The 13,660-nt window shown below is 47.0% G+C and overlaps 6 protein-coding genes across 6 annotated transcripts in view; 1 reads left to right on the top strand and 5 right to left on the bottom strand.

Moving 5' to 3' along the window:
* The window catches only part of PpBr36_05464 (uncharacterized protein), a gene marked incomplete at both ends in the record, with an annotated part of 1,226 nt that extends 809 nt beyond the window's left edge, over nucleotides 1–417 (top strand). The window contains one exon of the mRNA XM_029892620.1: nucleotides 70–417. Coding sequence (XP_029750298.1) covers nucleotides 70–417 — 348 coding nt within the window. The remainder of the gene's footprint in view (nucleotides 1–69) is intronic.
* Nucleotides 418–525: 108 nt separating this feature from the next.
* PpBr36_05463 (uncharacterized protein) lies at nucleotides 526–1,423 on the bottom strand (the record flags this gene model as incomplete). Its single annotated transcript, XM_029892619.1, has 2 exons — nucleotides 526–1,049; nucleotides 1,108–1,423. 2 exons carry the CDS (start codon nucleotides 1,421–1,423, stop codon nucleotides 526–528), a joined length of 840 nt encoding a protein of 279 aa, XP_029750299.1.
* A 2,495-nt stretch (nucleotides 1,424–3,918) lies between these two features.
* PpBr36_05462 (uncharacterized protein) lies at nucleotides 3,919–4,563 on the bottom strand (the record flags this gene model as incomplete). Its single annotated transcript, XM_029892618.1, has 1 exon — nucleotides 3,919–4,563. The coding sequence occupies one exon, from the start codon at nucleotides 4,561–4,563 to the stop codon at nucleotides 3,919–3,921; it is 645 nt and encodes a 214-aa protein (XP_029750300.1).
* A 4,242-nt stretch (nucleotides 4,564–8,805) lies between these two features.
* PpBr36_05461 (uncharacterized protein) lies at nucleotides 8,806–9,162 on the bottom strand (the record flags this gene model as incomplete). Its single annotated transcript, XM_029892617.1, has 1 exon — nucleotides 8,806–9,162. One exon carries the CDS (start codon nucleotides 9,160–9,162, stop codon nucleotides 8,806–8,808), a length of 357 nt encoding a protein of 118 aa, XP_029750301.1.
* A 245-nt stretch (nucleotides 9,163–9,407) lies between these two features.
* On the bottom strand, nucleotides 9,408–9,850 carry PpBr36_05460 (uncharacterized protein; the record flags this gene model as incomplete). Its single annotated transcript, XM_029892616.1, has 2 exons — nucleotides 9,408–9,637; nucleotides 9,733–9,850. 2 exons carry the CDS (start codon nucleotides 9,848–9,850, stop codon nucleotides 9,408–9,410), a joined length of 348 nt encoding a protein of 115 aa, XP_029750302.1.
* A 2,444-nt stretch (nucleotides 9,851–12,294) lies between these two features.
* On the bottom strand, nucleotides 12,295–12,603 carry PpBr36_05459 (uncharacterized protein; the record flags this gene model as incomplete). Its single annotated transcript, XM_029892615.1, has 1 exon — nucleotides 12,295–12,603. The coding sequence occupies one exon, from the start codon at nucleotides 12,601–12,603 to the stop codon at nucleotides 12,295–12,297; it is 309 nt and encodes a 102-aa protein (XP_029749521.1).
* Nucleotides 12,604–13,660: the final 1,057 nt, after the last annotated feature.

The raw sequence follows: 13,660 nt of genomic DNA, 5'->3' as shown, positions 1-13,660 counted from the left end.
GCGGGGGTATGGGACGTTTTCCCCTGCATCGTCATCAAGAGTGCATGCGCTTATGCCGACAGCCACAAGGTGAAGGCCTGGCAACGATATGCAGCGGCGACGGCAGCGGCGTGTGCCAAGGCCTTTTGGGAGTTTCGGGACAAGACACGATATCCGGAGTCGAGAAACGCAGTGGCGACCACGTGGCTGGTGTCCTTTGACCAAATCCAAAGGAACGACGGTGCTGCCGCCGACATGCTATCATTCCTCTGCTGGATCGAGCCGAAAGCCATCCCGCGCGCCCTTCTTCCCGATTTCGAATCTGCAGACACAGAAAACGCCATCGGCACCTTGTGTGGATACGCGTTCCTCACCGTTCGAGAGATCCAAATCTCCATTCGAGTGCAATGCGGTATTGTTATTAGTCATCTATTCTAGGTACAAGGGTCTATGGAGGCCACAAGACAAGACAAAGAAAAGGCGCGTCTCTCCAAGTATATACATCATCCCTCGGTTGAATGTGGTGTGTCTATCCTTGTAAGCTGCTCAGTAAGCCGAGTCGTCCTGGGTGGGAGTCGGCGAAGCAGCAGCAGGCAGAACCGAAGAAGCCGGGACTGGTCCTCCACAGGTGTCGGGCTCGGGAGCGGCGGATGAAGTGGGCTCATCGTTCTCGTGATCGGTATCCTGAGGAGCAGGGGGAACGGTGCCGGAGCCGGAGCCGGGGGTCTGAGGGGTAGGGGAAGAGTTTCCAGAGTCCGGAGTTTGAGGAGTCGGGGAAGAGTCTCCAGAGCCCGGGGTCTGAGGAGTCGGAGAAGAGTTTCCAGAGCCCGGGGTCGGAGAAGAGTTTCCATAACCCTGGTCCTGAGCAGCCGGGCCGGGAGAAGAGTTTCCATAACCCTCGTCCTGAGTAGCCGAGCCGGGAGAAGAGTTTCCATAACCCTCGTCCTGAGTAGCCGAGCCGGGAGCAGAGCTTCCAGAGGGGCAGGTCTGCTTCAGCCAGCCCATGCCCGCGTTGACGCCACCGCTCACACCGAAGCCGCCGAAGCCACCGAGGCCGAGCAGGCCGAACGCTGCAACATGGCGTTAGTCAAAATCCGAGGCTTGCAAGCCGAGGGGGCGGGAACTTACTGCGGCGGTAGACGGCACCGGACTGGGGCTCGGAGCGGGTGCAAGTTTTCTGGCAGGGGCTGACTTTGGCGGTGAACCACGACTGCAGCCCCGGGCTGGAGCAAAAGGTGGAGACGGGCGTCGCCCCCATGGCGTAGCCGCCGCCCAGCTGGGGCATGGCGGAAGAGACGCAGGCAGCTTGGCAGCCGCTGAGGCCGTTGGTGTTCACGGCTCCGGAGGAGCCGTAGCTGTTGGCGTTGGCAAAGTTGGGAAGCTTGAACAGGGTGGCGTCGGTGGCAGTAGCCAGGGCAAGGAGGGTGAGGAAGGAGACCTGCATGTTTGCGGTGGGTTGGTTGATTAGTTGATTAAAGTGGTTGTATTCTTTTTGTCTGTTTTTTTTTTTTTTTACAGGCTGTAATGACTGCTGGGAAAGTGATTTGTGAATGAGGGAATCGAGTTGAATTGCAAATGAATGGATGCCTGTAGAAAAAAATGATGGTGATGGTGATGCCGATGCAGAAGCTGAAGCTGATGCTGATGAGGATGAGGATGGGATATGGAAATGTTGTGAATTGACGGGTTTCCACGTCGATATATATATACTCGACTTCACGGCCCTCGTGGCATGAGAATCCAGGAAATCTCGTATAGGCCTTCAAAAGTTCCCGGCACGAGGCCCACGCCGAACTACCGTCTCTGCATAGGCGCGGCCCGTGAAGCAATAGTGCACGACGGAGCGAACAGTGCATGCCGTCGATTAGGCGCGCGCTCAGATCCGCCATGCAAGCATGTCTCGTGTTGAAAGTTACTGGCTGGGAAGCGGCTAGGCCAACCTGGTTACGGGTGGCCAAGGGTCTGAGCTTGGTCTAGCATCGGCTCCTGGAATCGTTCGGGAGAAGCACCATCTTTCCTAGCGCGGCTGTCAGTCCCTGGGCTCAGGCCACAACGGCGTCGATGCTTTCCGTCGCCTGGAGAATTCTTGGCTAAACCGCCCTATCGGGCCAAGAAACACGAATTTACGCCGACCTTTGATATCTTGTCCAAGCTAGCAACTAGACTAGGTCTTCGCTGCAAGTGCATCCGGTCACGCTGTGACGGTCCCGAATCGCTAGTCAAAAGACTCAAAAACCACCTTCTCCGGCAAGGGATGTAAAGGACTAAAGGTTCTAATAACTATTAACGGGCAAAATTTACAAAGCACTCCATTGTCGTTTGCATACATGTTGCTCCATCGCAAACATTTTATCAAGTCTGGCCTAAGCTCTACTATCCATTCCCTTCCCTTCAATCCTTTTTCCGAAGATCGTCAATGTAAACCCATGGGTTATCATTTGCCCTAGGTATTGGTGGCTCATAAAGCTTTCCAGTCTCTTTCCAAAAAACTTCGCCCTGGTTACCAATTCCCAAGCGGCCTGCATAGGCTGGGTTGACCCAATATGAGCTTTGGGGTTTCGTCATGGTCTGTCCGGTTCTGGGGTCTGGGACGCCGGCCGGCTTGAATTCCTCCCACCCGATTATTCTTCTCCAATCGACACCATTCCAAATCGCATACTGTTCCTGCTCGGGGTAAGGATAAGTTTTCCCTTTAGCTTCATATGCATTCCTGGAGGACCAGCACTTCAAATCGGTTGCGTCGATGTAATAAATATAAATAACACGATATTTGTTAAGTCCGAGGGCAAACTCTGTGGGGAAATCCCTGTTCGCAGATGTCGAAGCGAGGTATGCAGACCGCGGCGTGTGCCATGCATGGCGTCCTAGGTAGTAAACATGGCTGCAGCGCACCAGCTCCCATTTTCCTGGGTCATGTTTGTACCTTTTGCGTCCGGGTATGTGAAAACAGTTACTGTTATATTCTTCAAGCGCGAATCTCTCGACGTGGATGTCCCTAGGGGTCCTGAACTCGGCTCTGTACAAAACCAGTGGGGTTTCTGCTGCGATAGTACCAAGCTGAGAAAAAGAAAGGCTAAGAATTAAGAGAAATCTTGGAAGAAACATTTTAGCGGCTTGACGGCGAGTTGTTCTGGGGAAGAGTGCGTAATTTTGATCAGAGGGTGGACGAAGAGGTGGAAGAACTTGGGCAAAGAAACAAGCGAGTGATAAAGGACAACGTTTGAATAAATATATATATTTTTTTTCGAAAAATCCGAGGGAAAATCTGCGACTATATTATTAGCTAAAGATGCTTTTTTTGTATTTAGTGGGAACAAGCAAACCCTGTTTACCGCTGAATCCTTATTTATATCAAGCAAACTCCACGAACCCCGGTCAGCCCCAAGTTTTTTTTTTTTTTTTTAAAAAAAAAAAAAAAAAAAAAAAAAAAAAAAAAAAAAAAAAAAAAGCACACAATCCCGCTAGGCAGCACATGCTAGACTAGTGCTCGTCGATTCACTAAAATACCAAAATATCCCAAATACGGTATGCTATTCAAGGCTCGACTTTGGTTTGCAAAGAGCCCAAAAAGCCGGGGTTCTTTGACCTGAGAAAAGCAAAGCTAAGAAAACAATTCAATTTACTTCTTGTAAGAAGCGCATGACACGGTGTCATCCATCACCTTTTTTGCTAGAAACCTTTGCATGGAATTATTACGCAAGGGCAAATGTACTGCTTTTTTTTTTCGCTGAACACGACACTTGATTACAAGAAGTTTTGGGTCACGTTGCGTCATGGGCTTAGAAGCACCAGACATATTAGGTCGTCGGTGCTCGCGTAGCCTACATTCCACCAAGAGTTCTTACACGCAGCCAGGAAACTCTGAGGAATTGAGAATGTTTATTTGTCTCCTAACGCTCTTGTCATTATATACCCTGCCTACATCCTAAATACTTCTCATTATTCATTGCCGCCGCCGCCGCCGCCGGGGCTGTAGTTGTGGCGTTGGTAGCGTTGGTAGTTTTTGGCATAACCGCGGTCTTTTTTTAATCGATCAGCGGCCATAGGGCTCTTCAAAAAATCCGGAAGGTCTTGTGAGAAGGCCTCGTGGCTAGGTACCCGGATCGGTGCCAAATTGGCCGGACGATGGGGATCTGCACTCCCGCCTTGCCCACTGACCGTGCCGCCGAAGCCCACTAGGTTCTTGAACTTATGGTACGCCCTCCCGCCCTTTTCGTTCAGCTTCTGCTTGAGTCTCTGGCAACCTGCCCCCCGGTTGCCGCGACTCTGTCGAATCGACTCCGTTTGAGTCTCTCTTGATTTCAATCCTCTGGCAGCGTGTCCGTGGACCCCGGTGGCAGGTGGGGGATCATTGTTGTCCAAAATACCACCTTGGGCGCACCTCTTTCTTAGACAAGGATTCTTTTTCTCAAGGGGCCACCAGGTTCTGAATCCTGTGCTTATCGCCCTCTGCTCATATTCTTCAATGCATGGTCCCGACTTCCTTTGGGGCTTCACATCGGCGCCATTCGGATGGGGAGCGCTCAGCACCGGACTGCTAAAAGCAAGCACGGCTGCCGCTCGAACAAGGGTGAGGAAGCGCATGATGTACGGCGAAAATGGAAGTATAATGGGAATAGTAGAAGCAGGTTTAACGTGTTGAAAAATAAGGAAACAGATGTGATGGATGGTGGTAAAGAAAAGGTCACTGTTGGCGCATGCGAAAGTGACCGTTTGGGGTATCAAACAGCTCTATATCTAGCTGGACAAGCTGTAATCAACACTGGGGAGCAACAAACTGCCATTAAGGATCGGATTGGAAAAGTCCGTCGGAAAGGTCGCTTGGGCACGCTTCTCTGTCGCGACAGCCCACTACTTATCCTGATATGGTTCCGGCGACAGGCACGGTCCCGGTTTGAAAAGTGCTTGCAAGCCCCGTAATTATGATATTCTTAGGGGGCCCAGGAAGGCCGGCTTTGGAAAGGTCAGGAAAAGGGCTAGTTATCCTAAGCATAAAATGTGATCTCTGTTGCCGTCCCCGGATTGAATCCCCCACCCATACTGTATTCAGGTAAACAACCTAAAGTTAGAGTCAAAAAGTGCTGGCCGGCAGAGCACAGGTTGTTTGCTATAAATAAAAGCGATCTTCAATGTTAAATATGGTATTTACTTCAAACTTGTCAAGGATGACAGTTTCTTTTTTTGTTTCGAGCTTTTGAATTAAAGGTTACGATCTGCAGGGCTCTTGACCAGCCACCAATCGCCCGAGGCTGGTAACTAACCCTCTTTCGCACTTTGAGACTACTTGTAGGCCTGTAGTTGTGTCTCATAACAAAGGGTTCGAAAGGTCGACGAGAACCATTTTTCAACCGCTCCAAAGTGATCTTTGTTGTTTTAAAAGTTTTGTATCAAGGATTCGTAAGTTCTGTGCCATATACCCGCTCTCAGACTTGCTTGTGCCTTTTTCCGACGTGAGCGCCTACTGGAGTGTTATTTGAGGAGAAGCTCGACTACTCGGGGTAGTTGAATTTATTGACATTGGTAGAGGCGGGACTACATATGCAGATTAAAATCCAAGGTTTAATAAACTCCCCCGTATATGTACAGTAGGCCACGGAGCCTAAGGCCGAAATTGATTTTGTGGGTGGCAAATATGCAGAATTCCCATATCGGCGTAGAGAATCACCGATATTTGCTTTATTACAGTAGTTGGCAGTTGCCCCATCAAGTTCGCATCGCCTATGCCACGCTGCCAACTCGAATTTGCTCAAGCCCTACTCTTCTATTCAACTTGTGGTTCTTGTTGCCAGGGAACCCATCAACCGGAATCGAGTAGTCAGGCAGAAAGTAATTGGAAGCTTTTCAAAACGGCCGCTTTCATCTCATTAATCAGATTTGTTATGATCGGCACAGAAGAGCGTACCCTGCGCCTCCTCGCCTGTACTCGGCAGATAGAGTTGACCATGTTTCCCGACGCTAAATAAAACGGTTTGGGCGGCATGGTGGGCTGCGCAAATAACCTGACGAGGATTGCACGCCTGCCAAGGCTCAGCTTTCCTAATTGAAATAAATAAATAAAAATTCAAAATACGAGGGATTCAGACGGTCAGCCCGATTTCTATAACTCTTTTTATCCTTCTCTTTCGTTTCTTAGTTTAGTTTTCCGAACCTCAGCCCCATACTGACAGGCCTCAGAAGTGCCGAGGTTATTACGTCTATTTTTAACTATAACACTGCTATTCTTATTATGGTTATCATGACGGATAAACCATTTTAACGCCTTGGCATGCATTAAATAGAATTGCGTTGACTTGCTGTCAATACGCATCCTAGCTTATACCCTGTTCCGCTCTTGAGCAAAATCTGTGATAAATTTATAACGATACCAATTCCTCTTGTCTGCCATCTCTGAATTGTTACTCTCATCCATCCCAACCTGTCACATTCTCTTATAATTTCTATTCAACTTTTCTTTCCCAGAGCAAAAATGCACACTCCGGCTTTTAAAACCTTGGTTTCCGCCCTTATCCTCCTCTCCACAGCACACGCCATGCTCATTCCCTCGTGTTCATACCAAACGGGGCTCTGCAAAGCTAAGCAAGGTTTGCAGAAGCTCCAAAGACAAGATTCAAACAAGATCCCTCCACACCCGCCCTGCAAATACACAGTGTTCATGAAAAAACAAGGTCGCACTGACCGCAACCACAGCTACCAAATCCCAAGGAACAAGCAAATCACGATCGAGGGTATCCCAGTCAAATTCAACCAGCACTGCGAGCCGGAGTACGAACCAAACGATAAGATCGTCGTCGTGAGGGGCTATGTGGGAGAGTTTAAAAGTACAGAACTTCGCCTTAATTTTGATCCTTCCTGCTCATTTGAGACAGCTGTTTGCTATGCAAAGCAGCGCTTGGGCAAGACCCCTGAGTCCGACTTTTGCCTGTATACACTCTACAAGTCCAATGGAGCCCGCTACATCCGCAACCACACTTATAGGGCCCGAAAAGGCATTAAGATTGTTATTGAGGGCATCGTGGTTGACTTTAGCCAGCAATGCGAGCCGGTCTATCTCAAAAACGACAAGATCATGGTCTTCAAGGGCAAGAGGGATGATAGATCTTTATCTGCCAACTCTAGTTAAGACATTCCAAAACCCCCCGCACGGGGGGCCCGTGTCAGCTAGTCTAAGGCCTCATCCCTAAAGCCCAGAGCTACATTCATCGACCCGTGGCTCAATTCGTGGCTTTGCATGTACCTGTGGGTCCATCCAAAGAACGCTCTGGTTCAGATCTGAAGACATCTTGTCGATTATCGTCATTGATGGCAGTATTTTCAGCATTTCGGCGACCAACACTCCGCTATAAAAGAATAAATAGAAATCGCAGGTTGGATATGGTATTTGATAGGATTATTAATAATGATTTAATTTATAATTTCTTTTACCAAAATGGTCGAATTCGATACCACCCGTTTTTCATCCGTTTATGGCTGTACTGTTTTTTCGATTTCTTTTCAATTTTCGATTTTCTTTTGTAATATTTTTGTCTTTCAATACAATTTCAACATTTCCGTTCGTAGGGGGTGACATACGTATTTATTATAGCATTTTAAATTTCGGCATAAATATTGCATTGTACAAGCTAATAAATAATCGAATAAGCAAAATATATATATTTGTATATTAAATTTGCAATTGAAACACTTATACTTTTACCACTTTTAACCGTAACAAAATCAAAATTCCAGGGACTGGATTTCGTATATAAACAAACGCCCATATGCAATCTCATGTTCAGTAATTAACTTTATTATCATTTTATAAAAAGAATGGTAAATTTGTATTTTTCTTTGTTTTAGTCTTGTTTGATTCAAACAAATCTGTAAAAAAAAGTTGAATGAATTTTCTGAAGTATAGGATTATTTATCACTAATATATGAGTAATATTTAGTTTGATATTTAATGGGGCTAATTATTCAAGTTTTGAAACAAACTATTAAATTAAATATGAACGTTAATAAAATAATTATTTTAAACGATAGTCGATACCTATATGCATTTTGCACCATAGTATAAAGAAAACTCAATATTACATAATCCCATTCCTCACCCACATAACACATCGTTAATGATACTAAGCAGATTAAATATAAACGTCAAGATAACAATTCAGAAAAATATATTTAATATTTAATTGTTACTAAAAATTAGGGCAGGTGATAATACGGTTATTAAGCCCAAAGATGACACAATCTGAAATAATATAATGCAGGTTACGTTATATTTTTACGATTTCTCTTTACTTTTTTATTTGTATATTTAATTTTACACAATGTTTATACCGTTGTTTTTTGCGATTACAGTGTATCTACAGTGTATATACCGCCATAAACGGTGAAAATCGACACGATGTCTTCAGACTAGTTAAGCCTGTTTTCGGGTTTTGGCAGGCCTTAACTTTAGTTAATCTGTTGAATAATATAATTCTAATTATAACGCAACTAGGCTGAACCGCAAAAGACTTGGGAGCGATTTCATCCCAACATGTTTGGTGCTATGTTACGCATGCCCGCATTCAGGGGCGGTGCTCTCTTGGTCTGCTTTGGCGCTTGTTAAGTTTGTTATTAATGCTGGTTGTTTGGTATAATTCCATCGTCTGCAACGTAAGGGCCCGCCCTATACACTGAAAGGGCTACTGTTCACCGTTCAAGCCAGCCTCCATTTGTCTTGTGCCGCTCCAAAACAACGTAATCCGTCTGCTAAGCCCACACCGGCCCATCAACATGTCGGCTGTTGGTTCTCTCCTGACTCTCCTCCCAAAAACATAAAAGAAAAGCTCCCGTCCCTGTTCAAAGCAGGTACGCTCCAACAGCCGCAGCCAGAGCAAATACCTCAAAGCCCACTGCGTTGACCACGCCGGAAGAAGTGAAGGCGTCAGAGTCTATATCAGGAATCTGTATCTCCGGCTTCCTTGTTTTTGGAGGGATCGTGACTGGCGGCTCGACATGCGGCGATGTTCCAGGGATCACTAGTGCCGACGCTGGCGGCGTCAGGCCGGCTCTGCGCAGTAGTCTCGGGGCGGGCATTGCCGCCGGTGGCTGTAGGGCTCTTCTGTAATGTATCCTGTCGACATCGAGGCCTTGCAGTTCGGCAGACGCGGTCATACCGGCAAGTGCCGCGAGCCCGATGATGATGAGAGAACGCATTTTATAGGCGGGTTGAGTGGAAAAGAACAGGCAGGAAAAGTGTCTTTTTAGGGCGAAGAGATCAAGCTGAAATGAAAGCGTGGTGGGATTGTTTGCTGAGCGGATTGAGCGATGAGCAGTCCGGAAACATCTCGACAGGTGTGGAGAGGGTGGTATATATAATATATCACATATATAAAGCTCGATATGCTCGCAGGGTCTTTACTTGGAGAAATACAAGCATATACTGTATCTCAACCTGGTGATCAACTTTCCTCGGCAGAAAAGCTCAGCATCTTGGCCGCTAGTGCACATAAAGGCGCTATCTCCCCGCTGAAGAGAGCCAGGACTGCACGAGCCCAGCCGCAGCCGACTAGACCGCCACGCACGAGGGCGTTTGAATTCACCGGCCCTGTGGCGTTGTGCTTCCCATTCTCCATGGAGCGTAGCGGCTGCAGCGCGGCCCTGTCGCCATGCAGGCAAAACACCTCGCGGCCTGGACATGTGATATATAACAGAGTATGCAAGCCATCGGACAAGACTTCAGCTCTTGAGCGGCCCGGGGCAACGGCCTGTGGCAATCATACTGACGGGCGCAGCATATGATGCTCTCCCCGGAGCTGACCCTGCCGGAAATGCAGGCTGCGGCTCCGCTGGGGCTCCTCCGACAGTGGGATGTGGGCATACGGCAGCAAGCGTAGTCGAGCATCACGCGGGAGCGGCGGCGGCTCAGGCTGGGGAACGCCACTTGGCCGAAATGGCTTGATTCTCATTGCTCACCACCTGGCACCACGGCTGGTGAGCACTGGGAATGCTGTTACGTCTGACAGGAGCGGCGAAAGTCGCTTGCACGGCGCAAGAAAATAACCAAAATGCTTAAGCTGTACATGTTTCTCTCTTTGATTATGTGCCATTTTCTTGCGTCACTTTCGTTTTCACACTTTCATTTATTTCTTTTGTCCTTTCTCTTTTACAAGTGTTACAGGTTGTCGCTTTTGTTGCATATGATTGCGCATATAATACAGTTTGCGGCCTGCATCACAAAGGAGGATAGCTCCTCTGGAGTCTGGAGGGATTTTCTGTTGTTCTATGCAATACCGACGTGGGTTTGGTTGTTAAGGCGACATTTCTGAGGACGCAGTTTCATAATCATGATGGCACAAGAGCAGTACCAAAGGGATAAAAGGTTTTGAAGATGGTTTGAAATCGGCGCCCTTTCGTGTCGGAACAAAGATATTTTATGCAAATTTATGCAAATTCTGAGTAAAGCTTGCATTAGACCAGCAGTGGCTTTCTAGAAGTAATTGTGTACTGGAAATAAATGGATTCCAGAAAACCGGTTATGAAAACGCACATGTAGTTAATGGGTTTTCTCGCAGTAAATTTCGATCAACATTAATCTTTTACTCATTTGTAGGAATCTTTTGTTACATTGCAATCCACCACCAAAGTATAATTTCAATTTTGTCAATAGGACTTTCACTTATGCAACACTCAAAATAAAGCGTGACTGGCACTTATTTAGGGGAATGTCCATATTTTTACACATTTACTTTTATAACAATTACGTTTGCATTCTTCCTGCGTCGTCAAGGTGGGTGTCGTTACGTGGGGTAGCCCTCCTTGATGACCCGATACCGGCCCAACCCTTGTTGTCAACTTGTCGTACCACTCGGTGTCGCGCTTCATAAGCTCCTGGCAAGAACTCTATATCAAGCTTTCGCCATGGATGACAGGATACTTCACTGCTTAGTTGGCAAAAAGACAAACTTGCCAGAAAAACTAAACAACCCAACCCGCCTGGATACCGTTGTGGCCATTGCAGTCCCGGCACTTGTTATCGAGTCTGATTGCAGGTCGATCTGGGCTGGTATGGTATGTTTGGTTATTTGTTTACTATGTATAATCAGTCTAATCCGTTTCCCAAGACAAACAAAGCCAGCATCACAGTGATAGCTGACACGGCGCAGCTTGGTTGCGGGCGCGGTACAGCGGTCGCCGGCAAAACTCTACGCTATACTTTCTGCGTATCCGATATTCCTGGTCGCAGTGGCCTTTTAAGGCGCCTGAATAATTATCCTGCGCTTTGCACCAAGGTCGGCTACTTTTTTATTCAAGGACGGGCAATGGCGAATCTTGACGTCCCCGGAATTGTTACGGGGGGGCGCTCGTATAAGCACTGACTAAATCTACCGTCGTACCACCTAAAAGGTACAACAGGGATCATACCCCTCGAGACCAACCGCCAATCGTCCTTGGTGTTGCCTGTCAAATGACTCGCCCAAAGATAGGCTTATACCTTGGGTGCCAGGAAGGCTGGAGGGACTGGCCTTGATGACAGGGCCCCCTGTTTGGTGGCACCTTTACCAAACGGTATGGGCTGGAGGTGGTGCTTTGGATGAACGAACCTTGTTCCCTAGTCATTGGAATGGCCAACGGCAGAAATGGCTCTCCGACAGCTGACATGCACCGAAAACGGCAACGTAAACCATCTCCCACTGTGGATTTAAAGACCCTCGGCGAATTCCCCAAAGTCGGACATTAAAACACTCTTGTTGGTATGGGCCGTGACTATCATGTCGATCCTAGCGGGGCGGGTTTCCTCATTGGCAGGCTACCAAGCAACATTTGTAATGAGGGCGGTGTTTTCGGCCAGTGACTGTGATGCTTTCCACTTTGTTACTTCTTAGCGACGGATGCGCTGTAAATTTACTGCTAAATGAATGGGTTCAGGGACAGGAACGGCACGCAAGTGGTTGCCGCAGGCTCCGTTGTAATATTAATACAGTCATATAATCCTGGTGCTTGCAGAATATTCCTAATAATACACGACGCTGTTTTTTTGCACTGGCTTATCTTCTCTGGCTTTGGCCGTTTGTTGGATGGATTTTGTTCAAACTAAAAAGAAAGCTAATGGTGTTTCGCAAATGCACACCGAATAAAAACTTGGACGATTAGGTTACTTTGGGGACCCCTAGAATCTGCCAACACAATTTGACTTTTGTTTTCCAAGGGACCCTGCAAAACAAAATGTTTAGCAGTAATATGGCCTTCGGCCCGGCCCAGTTATAACGCACCCATCCGGAGTAGTTTAGCCTATTCTGGGGCACCTGACATGAGTTTCCCTATCCCATTGTGTCGCCGGCCACTTTCTTAACATTTGCAGCCTCGTCCGCCGTACTTTTTTTGCGCAGTTTTATTAGCAACAGCTCCTGAACCGCCCCGGGGTTTGGATTCTACTTGTATCAGTATACTTACTGCGCATTGAGTGATGGGACAGGAGCCACAGTCGCAGTTCCCTTTGAAGTTGGCAACGCAGCATGACACCATCTCCGCTCGTGGGTGCATGAGGATGTTTCGAACGACAAGTGGCTCGGAGCCCAAGCCCACGTCGGCTGGAATGGGCTCAGCCGTAGCAAATCCCAGAGTAACAAGGGTGAAGATGAGAGTAGAGAATTGCATATTGATGGGGGTTTTTTTTTTTTTTCTTCTTTTTTTTCGTTTTGACAGGTGATTTTTTGATGTGGTAATGCAAGTTGCATTCACACGAAATATCAAATGGAAGATATCGTTGTTATTTATATATTTTTTTGTATCTATACAAATCTCTGCATCTCGGGCTTCTTTATAGAAATGATCTAGATTTTTCTTCTGCATCTCCACATGTAGGCGGCAACGAATCAGGACTCGCAAACTAACCGAGATGTTTGAACCATTAGCACTTTGACTTTGGCTGATAAATAGACATAAAAACAACGGTAGTATATGATGCGGCTTAAGAAATCACATGTAAACAAGGCCTAGTTAGAGCACCTCCTACATCACTGTGGGTCTAATATACTCTGGGCTACCGCTGGTATGTATGGTACTTTGGAATTCAAATCTAAACTAGCTTCTTGGAATGTTAAAGGTTTCGCTGTTGATACCTATTTGCGATGCCTCACGACGAGGTTAAATCACCAATTAAATGATCAAAGGGTATCAATGTTCCAAGTCCGACGGACCTTGCAGGGGAACCCCGATAGCCTCTGCACCGATAGCACCCGGCACCGTGGTTCTAGAAGCATGTCCACCCACGCCACGAGACAAACTAAAGCATTCGATGCGGATACGTCGGATGATTAGATGAAAAATATACCATATACGAAATAGGAATGGACTGAGAACGAGTCAAGAGCCAGGACGGAGATGCGCCTAGGCTTAATTTCTTGTACCAGTTACTCCTTGTTAAAGATACTCTCACACCAGATTTCGGTATAACTGTAGTTCCATATTACGCGGGCATCAAGTCCCGTCCGGCCGACCAGCCTTTTTCGGGCCGCTTTTTTAGTTTGGAGTTTTACTTTGAATTTGAGCTCATTTCCCCCTTTTCTCGAATAGACATGCCATGTAAACTTTGGACCTATTAGCATGGTCTGGCTGCAGGCATTAAACCTAGTTTAATTGCTTTCTAACGGCCGCCCGCTGCGTGGTTATAGTGAGCGTTTTCTTTTTTTTTTTTCTTTTTTTTTTTTTTTTT

Source organism: Pyricularia pennisetigena, chromosome 6 (assembly GCF_004337985.1).
Source record: "Pyricularia pennisetigena strain Br36 chromosome 6, whole genome shotgun sequence".
Classification (NCBI taxonomy): domain Eukaryota; kingdom Fungi; phylum Ascomycota; class Sordariomycetes; order Magnaporthales; family Pyriculariaceae; genus Pyricularia; species Pyricularia pennisetigena.
Note: the sequence above shows the minus strand (reverse complement) of the source record. Positions and strands in the feature narration are given on the sequence as shown.